Source organism: Lingula anatina, chromosome 5, assembly GCF_051362555.1.
Source record: "Lingula anatina isolate TDL-2025a chromosome 5, LinAna3.0, whole genome shotgun sequence".
Lineage (NCBI taxonomy): Eukaryota > Metazoa > Brachiopoda > Lingulata > Lingulida > Lingulidae > Lingula > Lingula anatina.
The window spans coordinates 13,221,135-13,239,110 of record NC_141771.1 but is presented as its reverse complement, the minus strand read 5'-3'; the positions used below and the strand labels follow the sequence as shown (position 1 = coordinate 13,239,110).

At 36.2% G+C, this 17,976-nt stretch overlaps 1 protein-coding gene and 2 long non-coding RNA genes across 3 annotated transcripts; 2 read left to right on the top strand and 1 right to left on the bottom strand.

The window, feature by feature from the left end:
• Positions 1-1,539: 1,539 nt before the first annotated feature.
• On the top strand, positions 1,540-8,245 carry LOC106164275 (uncharacterized). Its single transcript, XM_024077289.2, has 7 exons — positions 1,540-1,845; positions 3,541-3,917; positions 4,122-4,488; positions 4,834-5,104; positions 5,437-5,630; positions 6,089-6,267; positions 6,801-8,245. Exons 1-7 carry the CDS (start codon positions 1,711-1,713, stop codon positions 7,072-7,074), a joined length of 1,797 nt encoding a protein of 598 aa, XP_023933057.2. The 5' UTR covers positions 1,540-1,710; the 3' UTR covers positions 7,075-8,245.
• Positions 7,770-13,271, bottom strand: LOC147761668 (uncharacterized). The gene is made up of 6 exons (XR_015334519.1): positions 13,129-13,271; positions 12,622-12,790; positions 9,414-9,458; positions 9,057-9,088; positions 8,544-8,633; positions 7,770-8,316 (listed from the first exon to the last, which is right to left on the bottom strand). It is a non-coding gene; the product is annotated as an uncharacterized LOC147761668 (long non-coding RNA).
• A 12-nt stretch (positions 13,272-13,283) lies between these two features.
• Positions 13,284-17,719, top strand: LOC147761667 (uncharacterized). The gene is made up of 2 exons (XR_015334520.1): positions 13,284-13,990; positions 16,955-17,719. It is a non-coding gene; the product is annotated as an uncharacterized LOC147761667 (long non-coding RNA).
• The last annotated feature ends 257 nt before the right edge of the window (positions 17,720-17,976 follow it).

Sequence of the window (17,976 nt, the reverse complement as noted above, 5' to 3'; positions counted from 1 at the left end):
TAAAGCATTTTCAAATCGAACGGCTAAATTGATTCTGTTTTTATACCAAGTTCTCTGTCAGCTTGCACCAAATACATACAACTGTAGGTATGGGGGCAGGCTAGCGTGGTGACTACAGGGTCAGGCTCGGTCAGTGTATTATGGTTGGGGGTGGGGGGTGGGCAGACAAAGCGATTTCTATTTCGCCAGAAAAGGACAAATCGGTCGTTTTTCATATTCTGGCGAAATGGCAACCACTCTGCCCCTCCACCCCCTCCCCACCTCTCCCACCCCCACCCCCCAATACACGGACCAAGCTCCTCACCTACAAGCCTCAATGAGACCAAACTGTAAACTGTGCCACTTAGGGTGCATTCCCACAGATTTAGATCGATCCAGAGATTAAGATTTAGATCGACCTAACTCCCTGGGGGTTCACGCTAAATTGCAGTCAGCCGAGCGCGCACCATAGTTAATTACCCCCTTACAGCTCAGTAGGCGGGACAGACGCTTAAGTGAGACTCCCCACAGGGATAGATCGATCTAAAATCTATGGAAACGGGGTCTTAAATTTCTCTTTAGGCTGTCTATATAAATAATGCGACATGCAAACTTCTTGTTATTCAATTTTTCTTACGTAATGGTAGTTTGCCTGGCCAGTACACTCACACTGAATGTGGTTGACACCATTTTGCTGGTGGACCGATGAAGGCTAGATATAGAATCTGTTATATAATTTTTTTCATTTGCATAATGTCAAGTACAAACCGGCGCTATAGAAGAGCCCAGCTATACTCACATTTGTGTGATCGACACATATACACATATACCGAACTCGGTGCTTAATTAATTAATTAATTAATTATTCCGATAAGCAGTAAAATATTATTTAAGTATTAAAAAAGGAGAAGACAAGCGGCAGTGCAACTACATCAACTAGGTTATTCAGGGTACGTATGTAAATTTCGTGGGACGCGAATCGGCATTTGGTTTATAATAGTTTCTAATAAGTCCGTCATATTTAGCACACGTCTTTGTCACTCCTATTGTTTGCGGTTTAAAATGGGATGAATATATTGTGATCTCCAAACTTGTAAAAATGATTTTACGTCCTTTTATTCAACCTGGGCAAAAAAGGCTAGAATGTTTTGCGTCGCCGTGCACCTCACTCGAAACCTTGCGCACGTGGTATTTTTTTTCCAAATTTTGACATAGTCTTAGTCCGTAGTCGTGATATTGATGATATTGTATCGAGAGTTGAATGAAGAAATCTCATGATACAGGCAAACCAAGATGTACATTGATTTCATACACTGAATTGCTGTCACAGAATAGAAAATAAGTAGATAATTTCTTAATGCTAACAACTGACTGCCCAATATCAGCGTGCGGTCGTGCCTTAAGTCCGGTCAAGAAGAGTCGTGTCCCAGACTTCACGCAAGGTCGCACACAGGTGTTATGCAAGTCTTTGGTTTAAGACCGCGATCAGGTTCACACGCCGTACTTGCTGGGTCGGTCCAACTCTGCGGGGGGTTCTCGCTTAAGTGCAATCAGTGGAATCAGCTTAATTGTCTGACACCCCTCCTCGAGCAGCTAGCGGGTAATTTACTATCGCGTGCTAAATACCTACGATTTGAAAATATATTATTTAATATTGTTTCATATCGTTATTTTGTTTTGCCTTATTAGTTGTTCGTGGATAGCTAGACAGAAAGAAAAAGACATTCAACTATGCCGCCGTATTTGCCTATGCCAGGTCAGGTAGCAAGAAACCCGTCTTTACTGGAAGGACTCCGTATTTTACTCGTCTCGAATGCTGTTAACAGCTTGACCAATAGAGTTAAAATGACCTTACAAAGAATGAAGGTAAGTGACATTCTGCAAGTATCGATATCGATACAACCAACGTGATTGTATTGATTGAGGCTTCTTTTTTACCCAAATAGTCCACATATATAGGTGAAAAGTCGGTAGTGTCACAATTAACATTATATCATAGTTTTCAATTATATATAGCATTCATAGGTATAGGTATAATGCCTCTTTTGTGTTCTATCAGTTAATGTGGGCCTGTTTACACATTTTAATGGCACAGCTTCCATTGAGGTCTTTATAGTTCAGTAGGTCACTGTGTTGTTGTCCATGTTTGCCACAGCCCACTGTTGATAGTATTCTAACCCGTGATTTTGTACTGGGGCATGTAAATCGACGTACATGTACGTGATTGGAAAGTAAGCCAAGTTACATGTGATAGGGGGCAACAATGTGCATCCATTGTAGAGCTAGTGATCCTTTCTCTTATATTGTCCCTCCTAAAAAATAGTAATATAAACAACTGAACGAGACAAAATTAAACATGTTCTAATACAAGTAGTGTGCCCTGCTTTCATATATTTGATATATTTGCCGACAGAGGTAAAATCTTTTATTCTAGCCCTTTCCTCTTGACCAAATTCTGAATTCACCAGTCTGAACATGCAGACTTAACATTTAATATGGAATATTTTTTTCCAAATCATTTTCATCAGTTTTTTTCCTATTTTACTGACTGGTCAATGAAAGTGAGAATTAAAATCGTGTTTTAAAAACTGTTCATAATATCTTTGATGGCATTCTGACATCATGCAGTTCATTAATTGAGTTCGCAATTCAAACAAAAATACATTGCCCATTCTAAGTCATATGACAACAATTAAAAGCGACATTTAGGATCTCCATATTTTCCAAATTATCGTCTGTAAAATAGTTACACGCCTCACAAAAGACCCTCATGTCAGTGTCTAGTCACTGCAACGGTCGCTGATACGCCTGACCTACAGGTAGCTAGTTGAGGTCTTTAACTAGTTCAGTAGGGCACCGTGTTGTTGTCCATGTTTCCACAGCCCACTGTTGATATAATCAAGGTTATTATGTCGTCGGGGCATATGAATCGACGTACATTTATGTGATTTGAAAGTTATCTTACATGTGATTAGAGGCTACGATGTAATCCATTAATTGTAGAGCCAGAGATCCTTTTTTTTCCTGCTGTGGTAATCTAGCTCTTCCCACACATGAAAAAAATAATAATATAAACAACTTAACGAGAGAAAATCAAATATGTTCCAGTCGTGTGCTCTGCTTATATATATATATATATATATATATATATATATATATATATATATATATATATATATATATATATATATATATATATATGCCCAAGGAGGTAAAAGCTTTCTGTATATTCTTGCTCTACCCCCTATTTTGGATCCACCAGTCTGCACATACCGATGCAACGGTAGTTGGCTGTCCTGGACCTCGTAACTCGAAAGCATCGAGCATTACGACCGAGCGCAATCGTCTCGATTCCATATTTCGGGATTTACTCGCCCCATATAGGCCCTAATAGCCTAAAAACATGGACAACAATGATGTGATCAATTCTTTTACCCCACAGTTACTTTGTCATAAATTGATGGGGGGCCAACTTAACCCGGGGTCCAACTAGCCCCGGTCTTCCCTACATTGTGCATGTGGTACTAAAAGCGTATTAATTTATTCATATTTATCACCCAGGTGATTACTCATGCCGTACCATGTGATAGTGGAAGTGCCATGGAAAATGCGGTAACACTTTACCAACCCGACGTCATCATCTGCCCGTACCTTACAAAATACATCCCAGAAACAATTTGGAAGACGACCGAGCGGCCATGTTTGGTTTTTCATCCTGGTATTGCAGGTGACCGGGGACCTAATTCCATCGATTGGGCGATACGGCAAGCAAAGAGGGAATGGGGTGCGACGCTGCTGCAAGCTAGCCCGGTTATGGACGGAGGCGACATCTGGAGCACGGGGACATTTCCATTAAAAGCAAACGCCACGAAAACAGGAGTGTACGGTGGGGAAATCAGTGACTTGGCGGCCGAGCTGGTCGTTGACGGGCTTACGAGGTATTTCACTTCAATTAGACTGCACTTTGTTTGAATGAATAATTGTAGGTTAATCATTTAATTAATAAATAATAATGATAATAATAATAATAATAATTGTTGTCTTCTCCATAGGAACCAGGTAGCTCCTTTTTAATCTCTGTAGACTGTTTTAAAGTGCGTTGCGTTAATTCATTAATATATACCATTTAATCTTATTCACAGGTATCAACTTGGAGTGACGCCAACGCCACTTGATTACAATCGATCAGAAATAAAAGGCTGCCTGTTGCCCTCAATGAAAAAGTCCGACAGGGAGATCGACTGGTCTGCTTCAGCTGAAGATATATGCCGAATCATTCGAAGTTCCGATACACAGCCAGGCGCCCTTGCTAATATCACATTTCTGGACAACAACATACAGCTAACCGAAACGTATAGGGTATACGGTGCCCTCATAGAGCAAGACCGTAGTGGAGTTTTGGGACAAATGTTGAGTGCCTACAAACCTGGTTCCGTAATTGGAAAGAAGCAGGGGGCACTTTTGGTTAAAAGCGGAGACAATGGGGGAGTATGGATAACTTGCCTGAAGGTGAGAGTGTTTTTATTATTTTCAAGACTTTTTTGTCTCATCTGTCGCATCAGGAGGAATGCAGTAATGACAACTTCATCTTTCACTGCCTTATCCAGGATATTTCAAAGCGTGTATTAAAGAAATTCAAGTGGGAAAATGTAATGTCGGCCGGTGTCAATTTGCAGTTCGTTCTACAATAGGAATCCCTTGGTGGATCTCAGAATGTTTTTTATTATCACTCTTTTAGATGAGAATCGCATGTAATGTATTAGTCTTCCTGCTTTGAAAATTGGAGGGGTCCGTTTAATAAGCATTTTTCTAATAAACTGAAAGCTTTTGCATAGATTTCTACTTGCTTTCAAGAACAAAAAGAAGTTGTCCATCAAACTGCCAGCAGTGTCTGCAATTTCACCAACGCTGGCCTCAGAGATTGCAGATTTAGGCAGTTTGTCTTCATATAGCCAAGTTTGGTTGAGACATTCCGGACAAGTGTGCTACGTTCACTTTGATTTTTACAATGGTGCCATGGACTGCAACCAAGCGGATCATTTGAAAGAGGTCCTTAGTCAAGTTGCCAAGATGAGCCACGTCCGCGTTGTTGTGTTGATGGGCGGAGAGCGTTTCTTTTCGACAGGTGGGATCTCGATATACAGATGTTCAAACAATTCTGCCTGAGAATTTTTTTACTGTATTTCCTGTATAAGTACTCGGTACATTCGTTATATTTGATTATAAAAAACAACGGCAATTTTCACTTAAACTATTAAAGCTATTAAAGTATTATAGGAATAATGAATTGCAATAGTGTGAGGATATTTTTAAAGGAAGTGCTTGGGCTTAAATCCTCAAACAAGCTTAAAACTGATCTAAATAAACCAGATCAGAAATGAACTGAAAACCGACAAGAAAAAATAGAAATGAAACATGTTTTTTGGAGTTTACAATATTGAATTTTTGTAAAATCAGGAATCCATCTCTGTCGGATTGAAGCCAGCAGCGACCCAGTATTGGAAGCTTGGCATAATATAAATAAAATCGACGACGTCATACTGGAAATGAGCAAGATGACTGATAAGTTGGTGGTTGCTGCTCTTCAGGGGAACGCTGGGGCCGGGGGAGCGATGCTTGCGGCAGCGGCCGACATTGTCGTATCACATCCAGTATGTATAATACTCAGTAATATTATTGTTTTAAAAGGTGGCTTTAGCATTGCAACATTTCGTTCTGTTATCATTGAACTGTTCCTCTGCTTATTGATTTTATGTCTTTTGTCATTGTTTTCTTGCTAATGTATTTTCCTTATTGATTATTTATTTATTTATTTATTTATTATTACATGTTTTAGCTTTTGTTTATCGTGGTACTGGGATCAGTTTTTACTTTTCATTTTCACTTAGTTAGAATTGTTGTGCTTAAACGACTTTTTCTGACAATGAACTAACGATTATATATGGTAATGCCAATATTATAAACTATGGAATGCGGCGTATATCTGCTCTTTCAGTATATATCGATGGCGACCTGAACGGTAGGTGTTGATGCTTTGGCTGACGGTCACCAGGTGGCTGGCATGTCTTGCAACTTTCTGCCAATGAATTCGTTTATTTTTTATCTTCAGGGTGTACTGCTGACTCCTTCTTATCAAAACATGAACTTGTATGGCTCGGAATACTGGACATACTTCTTCCCGAAGAGAGTTGGTAAAGAAAAGGCAGATGAAATAATGTATTCTAACCCAGAGCCTATCCTTGCTGAGCATGCGCAAGAGTTGGGCATTGTGGACCACGTGATTGGAAAGTAAGATAAGTTACGAGTACGTGATTGGTGGCAACAGAACGCATGGAATCCTATTGTAGAGCCAGAGGTCAGCTCTGTTCTGCTGTGGAACGCTCTTCTTCTTTCGACCAAAAATGATATAAAGACCTAAACGAGAGAAAAAAAAAATCCATTCGTGTGCCATGCTTTCATATATAAGCCCAGGGATGTCAAATATTTTATTCGGACCCCCACCCCTTTAAACAAAATTCCAGATCCACCAGTTTATGTGCGTACCGATGCCGCCGTAGTTGGCTGTCCTCTCCTGAATGTGTTCATTTAGAAATGCAGTGCGATAAAGAGTGTTATTCGGCACTTTAATATCAGTAATGTACAATATGTTCCATGGTGCGAGGAAATTCAATCGAAGTATGTGGACATTTTGGTAAATTGAAGTGTACATGTACCAGAATATACATTGTACCGGAATATTAAGAACTATACTGTTTGCAGGTATATGTGCCGTGATTCCGTGTGTGAATTGACGCAAATTGCTTTTAATTTTCATTTTACAGGAACAAGATGGACTTTTATGAAAAACTACCGAACTTCATTGACGATTTGACCACGGACAGAACTACGGAAGATATCATCACGACCAAAAAACACACACGTAACAAAGATTGGTTCCAAGTAATTTCTAGTCACCGGGATAAAGAGCTTAAGCTGATGTGGCGGTGTTTTAATTCGCCCTTCTTCCACAGAGAGAGACAAAAGTTTGTATGCAAACTTACGGACAAGGAATACGACGAACTGAACATGAAGCCACCTGCCCTTAGCAAAATTTAAGGCTTCTTGCAAACAGTTGCTGCAAATTTGCAACAAATTTGCAAGAGGAAATTTACCATGTAAATTAAGTCTCTTGCAAATTTGCTGCAAACTCCCCACAAACTTAATCAGCATGACAAAAGGGAATCTGTCACAGGTTTCTTGCAAATTTGCTGCAAACTCTCAAGAACCATTCATGCGAATTTGCTGCAAACTCTCCACTACAGTTCTTGCGAATTTGCTGCAAACTCTCCAGAACTGTTCTTGCGAATTTTCTGCAAATTCACTAGAAGTTCTTGCAAATTTGCTGCAAACCCTTCAGAACTGTTCTTGCGAATGCTCTGCAAACTCATAAGAAATCCTTCTTGCAAATTTGCTGCAAAATCTCCAGAACTGTTCTCGCGAATTTTTCCGGAACCCTCCCCCCCCCCAAAAAAAAAAAAAAAAAAACAAACAAATCGAAAAAACATTCTTCTGCAGTACCACTATTGCAGTAGACTGACAACTAATATTTAACCCAGTGATTATGCTTTTATTTATGCCAGTTTTCTTTTTAAATTAAATCTCAATCATGTATGCCATATTTGAAATCATGGAGTAGCAAAATTTTATTACTGTATTTTAGCCATATAGTGCAGCTGGCAGAACACATACAGAAAATTATCAAATGAATGAAAAAATAGCACACACAGAATATCAGTAAGAAACACCATAAACATTTTTCAATATTTTATTTTAGAAACTTGCACATTTAAATCAAATTAAATCAACATTTGGTAAAGATTGTTCAGATGTCTCTGATATAATGATACAACGTGAATCTGCTTATGCATTTTATTCATTGGAAAGAACAGTAACCAAGCTATAAAGGATGCTTTAATCTTTAAGAGGATTCAACAACTTTATTTACATCCAAGTTTAAAGAAGTCCGAGTTTAATTATAGAGTTCTTAGTAATATGTCTTAATTCTGTTGACTGGCTTCAATATCTCAATCCTGTTAATGATTCACTGTAATGTATTTTGTGTGTATAAGTATATAAGGAGTAGAACTTAGTATAAGAGCTCAGAGTGAGTTTGGTCAGTTGAACTGATAGCTAGATAGTCCCTGCTGTCCTAGGAGACTCCAAATCTGTCAGCCAGAGAAATAAACGTAAAGATCAGGCAGGTTGTAGTTGATCTCTGGAAAACATATCACCGCTGTTGTTTCACTCGCTAGAGAAGTCAGACCAAATTTTGACTGGGATACAAGCACCATATCACATCTGAAAGACAAGAAAAATAAAACTTGACATTTCTTGTAAAATTTGTTGCACTCACAGGTAGTTTGTCAAGTAAGCTTCTAGTAGTTTCCATTAATAAAAACACCTATATATATATATATATATATATATATATATATATATATATATGATTTATGTTGTTAAGTAAAACTAAAATAAATTTAGCAGGCATGGTATAACCTAATCACAGTTAAAAATACTTTTCCTACCTTTTTTAAGGCCCTCTTTGCAGTGAATTTTTGCACTCATAGTGTGCTTAATTGCTGGCCCATCCATTTTCAAGTTGTTAATAACATACACTGAAAGAAAGAGAATTTAAACAATAAATAAAGAAAGCATGACTTCATTTAAAAAACTAAATGAGACAGATGGGGGGGGGGGGGATGGATATGGAGGGCACATGGTATGCGTGTGGGGAGTTATGGAGGGCACAGGGTTGGATATGGTATGGGTGTGGGGAGATATGGAGGGCACAGGGTTGGAGATGGTGGGAGTAAGACGGGGGACAAATGATGCACGAGGCACTGAAACACTTTCTTCAACTGCTGCATTACAAGCTGGCTCTGATTTTTTTCCTTGAATAACACAGGGAAAGCTTTATTAAATTTGAATTCATGTGTGTAAAATGTACTTATTATTTGAAAGAGGAAATTACAATTTTTTCAGCATTTAGTGGAAAAGATATGCAACAGCAATTGCAGGTCAATTAACAATATACTTACACAACTACCATTGCTCTGGTTGTCCTTTTTATCTAAAAAAGTTAAAACATAAAATGTTATTCTACCAAAAAAGTGATGCATTAAGAATATATATTTATATATATGAACAGTTCATCATAGGTTGCATGGTTGTTTTGAACTAAAAAAAAGTGGGGTTCCTGTTATTCAGAAGCAAGGCAACACTGAAACATTTTGGATTCTGTGTTACTATTAAAAAAAAAAAAAACAACAATAATTATGGAATTATCAGACATATTAGTTTCACAAAGAAGAGATAAGTCAGTATGAGGGTGATACACTTAAATTCTTAGATTTGTTCAGAAGTCTTTGACACTCACTGAAAATACATTTACTCACCTTTCACATATGCCTTCTTTTCCTTCTGACATGCATTTCTGTAATCTAAAATAAAAGGAGAATAGGTTTCAAAGCATTCTTTTAAAACACATGTATTTGCACTTTGATATTTCTCCTTTCTGTGGAAATGACCAAAACTGACTTTTAAAACCATCAAGACTATTAAAACTATAATTTTTTCCTGTGGCAGATATGATTGAATGTGCAAGTTTTTTTTTCAAGATTAAAAGTAATTTCAAGGGGCTAAGTTTAAAGGTGCATATGAAGTAAATTTTGGCCATGCACATAAGCCAACAAAATGCCAGCATATAGTTTCAAGTAGTATAACTTAGAGGATTACCAAAAGGCATAGTTTAATTAACTCCCCTCCAAAAAAAAAAAAAAAAAAAAAAAGAAAAGAAAAAATATTTGAACAGATTTTTCTGCTAGCACTCTATGCTGTATATCAATGGGCCAAAAAATAAATAATAGGGTCAAAACACGGTATTTGAAATGTCTCTGACGGGACATTTTAGAGACAATTTTAAAAATTACAGTTGGTAAACGATCCACATGGTTACTTTTAAATACATTTTTATTTAGCTAGACCATAAAGGATTATGTAAAACAAGCAGCTAATTTGTATTGAAATTAATGTGGGAATGACAATCACTTAAAGGTCTGTCTCTGACGGGACATTTTTGACCCCTGTATTTTTTTACTAAAACTCCAATGCAAAATTCTCTTTGAAATTTCATTTAATCAAGACTTTTGTGATTCATATTGCAAGGTACAAGTCTTGGGAAGCAGTTAATGCACAAACAGGCCAGTTTTGTTTACTTTCCTTGGCAGCATAGGCTGTTAAGTGTAAAAAGTCACTGTCTCTGACGGGACGTCTCTGACGGGACACTTTTGGGCACTATTGAAAAATCTTAGAAAAGAGGTTTAAAAAGCCACATTTTTGTATCCAATGAATCTTACTTGATGGTTATTGCAAAATAGCATTTCTGTACATTAGAAAAATCACCAGATGCAATATGTTTAGAACATTAATTAATTATCATGACACAGCGATAAGGCACAGTATAATTTCTCAATATCAATCAACATTGTCCATGATAGTTCACATAATAATTCCTGTTTTTTAATTAGTCTTAGAACACATATCTTTTCTGCACTTTAGAGATTTTTTCAACCAGTCACCTTAACAGGTGATGGAAACAAGTTAAGTCCACGAGTGTCTATGCTAGGCATTGGAAGGACTTCCTTTGCATCTTTTATGGGAATCCATGCTTTGTCTTCTGTGGCAGGGTACACAAAGTTTCTTTTGCCAGAACCTTCAGTACGTAAGAAACTGACTTTCACTTTGCCGTCTTTAGTGTCATGGATGACCTGACCTAAGAATTGTTTTACTCCTTTCCTGGCAGCAAACTCCGCAATGACAAAATCTCCCTGGTGAGACTGAGCTGTGCCTTGACCGACATTGTCATAGTGCGGATGTGCAGGCAAATCTAAGTCCACAGTCATATGAATAAGTTTAGCATATTAAGAGGGTTGCTGGTACAAAGAATTGGTTGACACAAGAACATGTCCACGGGTCTGGGGCTGGGGCTGAAGCTGTTGGAAGTGTTGAATTCCTGGAACAGATGGACAGTTTTCCCAGCGACTGCTGATGGGCGCGGTAGCTGCTACAATATCTGCTGCAGACTGGTGCATTATGTTGACATTGGGGCATAATTCTTTGCCAGCCAAATAGAATTGATAAGGTGTGTCTACAACCATTTTTCTCTGGAGCACTGCTCTCCAAACCTGATGTTTCATTTCCCCTTCGATCCCATCCACTGGTCCTTTGCCATGGGCAGTGGTATAAAAAGTACCAGAGCTTCCATACTAAAATCTCCCTCATGATAGTACCATGTTTAGACAGTAAAAACCAACTTTTGAATTGACTGGGGGCTCGGGCTCCGTCTGACCAGTAATGGACTTTGCTGAATGAATGCTGGTGTTGGAGGTCTTCAAGAATGGCCTTATTACAAGTGAAGGCAGGCTGTTTGTTATGATGCAGTTCATCAGATACCATAAAATATGGTTGGAGCTGGAGGTCTCCTTCAGACTCTGTTCTAAATCATGCACATGCAGTGAACAGAATGACCTGCTCACAGTTCTAGTGCTCTGACATGATCTCTGACGGCACATGTCAACACCTAATCACTGACAGTCAACCTAGCTAATAATCAGTAATGGTTAATGAATTACCCAGTAATGATCGGTTGCAAAAGAAAAATAAGAAATGTAACACACCAGAACACTTGAAAATGATTCAATTGAAGATGTAAAACCTCGTGTTTCACATCTGTCAAAAAATGTCCCGTCAGAGACAGAAAATGTCCCATCAGAGACAATGATAAAATGTGGCAATAAATTCACTGTAAATTGTTTTAATTTTGTAATTTTTAGCTATAATCATTACTTATCATTATTTAAAAGAGGATTTTAAGTTTCATTTATACAACCTACCAGATGTGGAAAATATGAAAACTTTTCGAAGTCAAATGTCTCTGACGGGACACACCACTCCTAGTGCTAAATAATTTTTTACTTAAAATAAGTGATAGGTGGCAGTTTTCTATGTTAAACTATTACTTCTGATTAGTTTAACATATTTGGGTGATAAAAACTTGAAAAAACAACCTAATATCTGACTCAGGCCAATATGACCATGTGTCCCGTCAGAGACAATTTTTTTTTTCCTTTATGTTTCCCAGTGGCTCACAGAAAAAGTACTGGGAGTATATCAATGAAACTTACATTATCTGAAAATTTGATTTGTTTTCTACAAAAATGTAAAAATTTTAAATTTCAATGAAACAAAAAAAAATTTGACACCCATGGCACCGTTACCGTGTTTTGACCCAATAATAATAAATAAATAAAAAAAAAAATAATAATAATAGGTCATGAAAAAAGGCTAAATTTCTGGCCAAAAATTTAAAGAAAGGAGCAGTCTAAAGCTCTTTAATGACCAATCTGGTGACTTATTCAGTTTACCCCTTGTCATGTTAAATTTATTTGAGTAATTAGGAAATTTGAAGAAGTAGTTTATATGTGTTACTGGAAATCCATGTTACAGCGATGCTCTGTAAATATGTACCTTAAGTGCCGTATGAACCCTTCTGCCCTTTGAATTTATTTCACCTAAGCAAACTATACTAATTGAGAATACACTTACCACTAAATGTAAATCACTTTTGCCAAATACATGCAACCATCCCAAGGAGCCATGAGTGTCTCTCCAACAGTAGGGACTTCCCCTTCTTACTCTTCCTCCCTCTCAAACTTCGAAACGTCTTCCACTGATACAACTCCATCCTTGTCAAAACCAATAGTAATCCACGTCTCTATAATTTAAAAAGAATATAGTTACACACTTATTCAACCGTTACAGAGAGAGAGAGAGAGAGAGAGAGAGAGAGAGAAAGGGGGGAAAAGAAGAGAGAGAGAAAGAGAGAGAGAGAGAGAGAGAGAGAGAGAGAGAGAGAGAGGAAAATAAGAAGAGAAAGAGAGAGAGAGAGAACGAGATGGCCTTCCCAACAAGTACCATACTAGCGCCCCCATACTAGAACTGTATTTAGAATCGGTTTACTTTCTACTTTCTACTCGCAGGCATGATGAGAATTCTCTGAGTGTAGTAAAATCCTATCTTGAATCAAACGTTCTGATTAACCTTTGCACTCACCTGGCTTTGCAATCAACGCATAATAATTTCTAACTGGTTACACCAACTTAAAATCAGCTGCCGGTAAATCTCAAACCGTCTTCTTCTTCAAAATTTCCCGTGATGCATCAGATGGCGCATCAACCTATCACGATTAGTCGTTTTCATGACCATTTCCGGTTGTCAGATAGTGGTTGCTCTGCTTGGTAACTCTTAGCATATCCCTTAAAATGTCAGTGTATGGTCCCACTGTTGTGAGAAGTGACTCGGCAGTGGGACTGAACATGGCACAATATTTATATCTGTGTAACTTATTTACTTATATGTCTTATGTAATTGTCATTAATCGTAATTATCAATGTCATCAAACAGCCATGTAAACAGCTATGTAACGGTGGTTTTAAGTTCTTTAAAAACATATTCTTTTTGTGTAACATGTTTATAGTATGTTTATGGTAAATTTATAATCACACCAAGGTTTATCTCAATGCTTAGATAGAATATTTTATGAGTAATTTTACTAGTACTTATCTTCATTATATAAAGATGGTAATACACTAACTGTATTGTATCATCATTTGTATATCATATTGTACAAGGTCATGACAATCTATGTACCAGTACAGAAATAAATTGAATTGAATTGAATAAATTGAATTGAATTGATAATCGCTGTTCATGAGAGCTCCGTGGACCAAGAATCTTAAATTTGATCTAACTATTAGAAAAGGTAGATTCTGCCAACACCACTACAGATCTGCTCCTGCATCCAGACCAACTATTGTTTACTGGGGTGGAATTGTTGAAAAGTCGTCAAGGCTGCGCGTGTCTTTATTTCGCGGAAGATGAATCCCAGCAATACTAGCAAACCATGCAGTGAAAGGTACGTAGCAGCTTATCTAGCAAGATAGTTATCAGATGATTGAAAATTATCATCGCAATATTTGAGTGGGTGTCAACAGAGACTTGAATGTAGGAGGTCTCTCAGGTGTCTCTTCAGAAAAAAATTAAAAACAGCACGAAACAGTTTGATACATTGTTTAAATAGTGAGTGTTAGTAAATATTACTTTTTTTTCTTTCCATTCCTAAGTTACCATCAGATTTATATTATGTTTACATTGTTTTATTAAAAGGAGCATTTGGTTTGTGTATTTTTTATGAATTGACATTGATAAAAGTTAAATAATTTTAATGTCTTAAAACTGATAAATGCCATATAAAATGCATTTTTACATTAAAAGCATCTTTTCTGCTTACATTTTAGCTTTGTGTCAAATAATGATGACATTTTAAATCAAGTCTATAACAATCCAGTGAAGTTAAATAGCCCAAATGTACTTATATGTCAGGTTACATTAAATTTTTGAGTTACAGTTAGATTAGGCTCTGCTGTGCTGTATTCTTCAAAGTGGAATTGTTTAGGAAAGCTTATTAAGAGACAGTTTGAGTCTTAGGAGATGGGGACTTGCTTGTCCTAAACAACAAATTATTATTCACTTTACAATAGTCCCCGAATCTTTGATACAGATCAGTGCTATAGTAATTAACAATCAGGTGTGAATAGGGCTCTTCCTTGCTAGCAGCACATCTTGTGGGCTGAGCATTTCAGATAGTTGTCGTCCAATTGAAAATTGTCACCTTTATAAGAGTGAGTGTCAACTAAGAATTTGGAAGGAGGATTCCCTTTAGTGTTTCTTAAGACATGACAGTTTGATACTTAACTGTGTATAAAATATTACCCTTGTCTACTGTCATTCCCTATTTAGTTTATTCTAGTTTAACAAAATCTAATAAAATTAGCTGTAGGTTTCTGTGTATATTACCATAGTTAAAGGTACATTTTGAACTGAGTGTGGTGAAACATGGATTCTCAGTAAATGCTTATTAACTACTTCTACTAGTTTGTTATACAACTAGAATAATTTATTAGACATGACAAGGAAAAATCACTTGATCAGCAGAAAGGAGCTTTTAACTGCTCCTTATTTTAAATTTTGGCTGAAAATTTAACATACAAGTACATATCTTACTTATCTGCCTGGATTATATCGGCATAGCAAGCTAGCAGAAAATATTGTTCAAATATCATTTTTCGGGCAGTATTGAATGATGTCTTGCGGTAATTATCTTAGTACTATTTAAAATTTTTACTAGCAATTGGTGAGCTTTTGTGGCAAAAATTTACCATTTATGCATCCTAAAATTGATAAAATTTTGATGTCTCTAGGTATATGCATAACAAAATGCAATTTTCCATTATTAGAACCCCTTCTACAGTCATTTGGGTTATTTGTCAGGAAGTGAAATGCTTTTAATTGAATCCATTATAATCCAGTGAAGCTAAATAGCTTAGGTAGTCCTAAAATATCTGTCAGATAATATAGAATTTAAAATTGAGTTGTAGTCACATTAAGCTTTGATGACCTGTAAATACTCTTAGAAGTGGAATTGTTCAGCTAAGCTTGTTGAAAGACAGTATGTACCTTAAGGGATAGATACTTGTTTGTTGTTAAATGCTTCTCTAATTAGCAAGTAGGAATTTTAAGGTCCATGATCTTTACCTAGATACAGATCAGTTATTAACAGTCAGGTGTGAACAGGTTTCATCCTTTCTCTCAGCATCTTGCAAGATAAGCATGTCAGAGACTTGAATGGGGGGGATGGTGGGGGAATCTGGCAGGTGTCTCTTAAAAAATAAGTTTAATACATTGCAAAAATTTGAAGGTCAAAAGTGAAAAAAAAGAACAAAAAACTACAAGAAAAGATTCAGAAAATAATAACAAGTGCCAAGGGAAATATAATTTTCTAGCATTAAGGACTATCAACATTTACTTGATAATTTTACAGTGCAATTCTATTCGAACAAGCCAATACCACAGACAAAAGGAATATATACATGTATTGCTATATGAAGACTATCAATGTACAAACTAGCAGAAGAAATTTAAAGGTATTCAGGCACTAATTAGAGTTTAAGAGCCTGTGAATTACATGATTTGAGTGACATCTAGGGTTTTATTCTTAAATGTCCATTCCACAGCATGCTTAAGCAGAAATACATTTTTACTATTAAGAATGTCGGATTGGGGAGGGGGGGTGTTAAAGTCGAGGAAAATTAGATAATCAATGCACAAATAACTGTAAATAAAACTTTATTCATACTTCACTAATTATGTAAGCTAAAAATCCTGAAAACCGAGGATCCAAGTATAATGATTACTTTTCAAGAAGGACAAATAATTGAAAAAAGGAATATATGCAACTTAACTTAATAAGCATGGGTTTGCTGTTTTTTTTTTTTTTTTTTTTTTTTTTTTTTTTTTTTTTTTTTTTTTTAAGTTTTAATAATTTGCATTTAATTCTTTCATTGTTTCATTCTGATGAACCACAGGGCTTAGAGATTTAACAAATTGAATTGAAAGACCTCTCAGATAAGAATCAGTGTGTAATATGTTGGTCTGCTTACACAGTTAATTATCTCTCAGGTGTGTAGTTTCCATAAAAGAACCAAACAGCCATTCTGCTGCACTGTAATTATCCATGAAAATTTGAAAGACCAGATGTGTCAAGGACACTGAATTTGAAGTTCCACCCTTACTAGTATGCATTTCAATTGAAGGACCACTGTTCTTTGCTTAGATAGAAATCAGTTTGTTTATGTAGGTGCTATATAATGAAATGAGAATCTTTCTGCTTTGAATACAATGCTACTTAGTAATCTATAGTAAATGGGGACTGAAAATGTACATCTTTTTTTAATCAATGAGACCTGTTATAATAAATTTGATCAATCTAGGCTTATTGTGACATATATTTTTCATAATTCTTTTTTCTTATTTTTTTTAGACAAGATGGCTGACCAACTTGGTAGAGTGAGACCCAAAAGATAAAGACCTTATCCTGAGAATGCCAAAGAGTTGGATGTACAGAATATTAAAGCAACAGCTATATGTGACATATCTGACACAATAACACAACTAAAAGAAGTTTGTGAAAATGACAATGGCAAAGAAAACTGTGGTCCTAACTTCTCTTATAGCGAAGAAGAGTTGAGTAATGAAGTGCACTGTGATGGTGATTTCAATGGAGATACCTGTGATGACCCATGTGACAAACCAATTTACCCTGATCATAACTTGACAGTGCACCTTAGTATTTTGCTCATTTTTCTGTATGCCACTGCCCATGCAATTACTGGGAGTCAATTAAGTGATCTTCACATGCTCATCAGTATACACTGGTTTGCAAACTCACCCTGGGCTAAAGAGTTTATTTGTTTTTAAGAAGTACTTCTCAGGAATGTCATCCCCTGTAGTGTTGATTTTTATGTTCATTGATAGTTGGTGGGTTACATCATAATTCAGTATTGCTCCAAATCTGCCTAAATCATGAAAACCCTATGAAATCTTAACATCATCCTGGTTACTCGGTATTATAAGCAGTAAATCAAAGTATTAATTTGATAATAATACATAAGAACTTAAATTATATCAAATACAAATGTTATTATGAATAAATAATCATTTATATAAACCTTTGGAACTATTTTTTTATGTGGGGTTATGTAAATAAATAAATTTGGCCAAAAAGTGGGCAAAATCCATAACTGAACATGAATTGTTTGTTTTTTTTTTTTTAGTACAATTTTGTTAGTTTGAGTAAGGATGGTTTCGAGAATGGAAAAGAAGTTTTCAAATGCCTAAATCTTGATTATTTCAAAAAAAAAAGTTAATTTCTATTTTTATAAGTTTTTTGCAAACTGTAAGCAAATAGCCAATTTTTTTTTTTTTTTTTTTTTTTTTTTTTTTTTTTTTTGCAAACTTCTTGCGAACTGTAAGTTAATTTCTAAGTTTCTTGCAAACTTATCG

Bases quoted from the DNA above. Each gene is read 5' to 3' on its own strand.
- LOC106164275 (XM_024077289.2), top strand. From the start codon at position 1,711: ATGCCGCCGTATTTGCCTATGCCAGGTCAGGTAGCAAGAAACCCGTCT. The intron at 5,105-5,436 runs GTGGGATCTCGA...TTGTAAAATCAG, and splicing joins AGAGCGTTTCTTTTCGACAG to GAATCCATCTCTGTCGGATT. The intron at 6,268-6,800 runs GTAAGATAAGTT...TTCATTTTACAG, and splicing joins GTGGACCACGTGATTGGAAA to GAACAAGATGGACTTTTATG.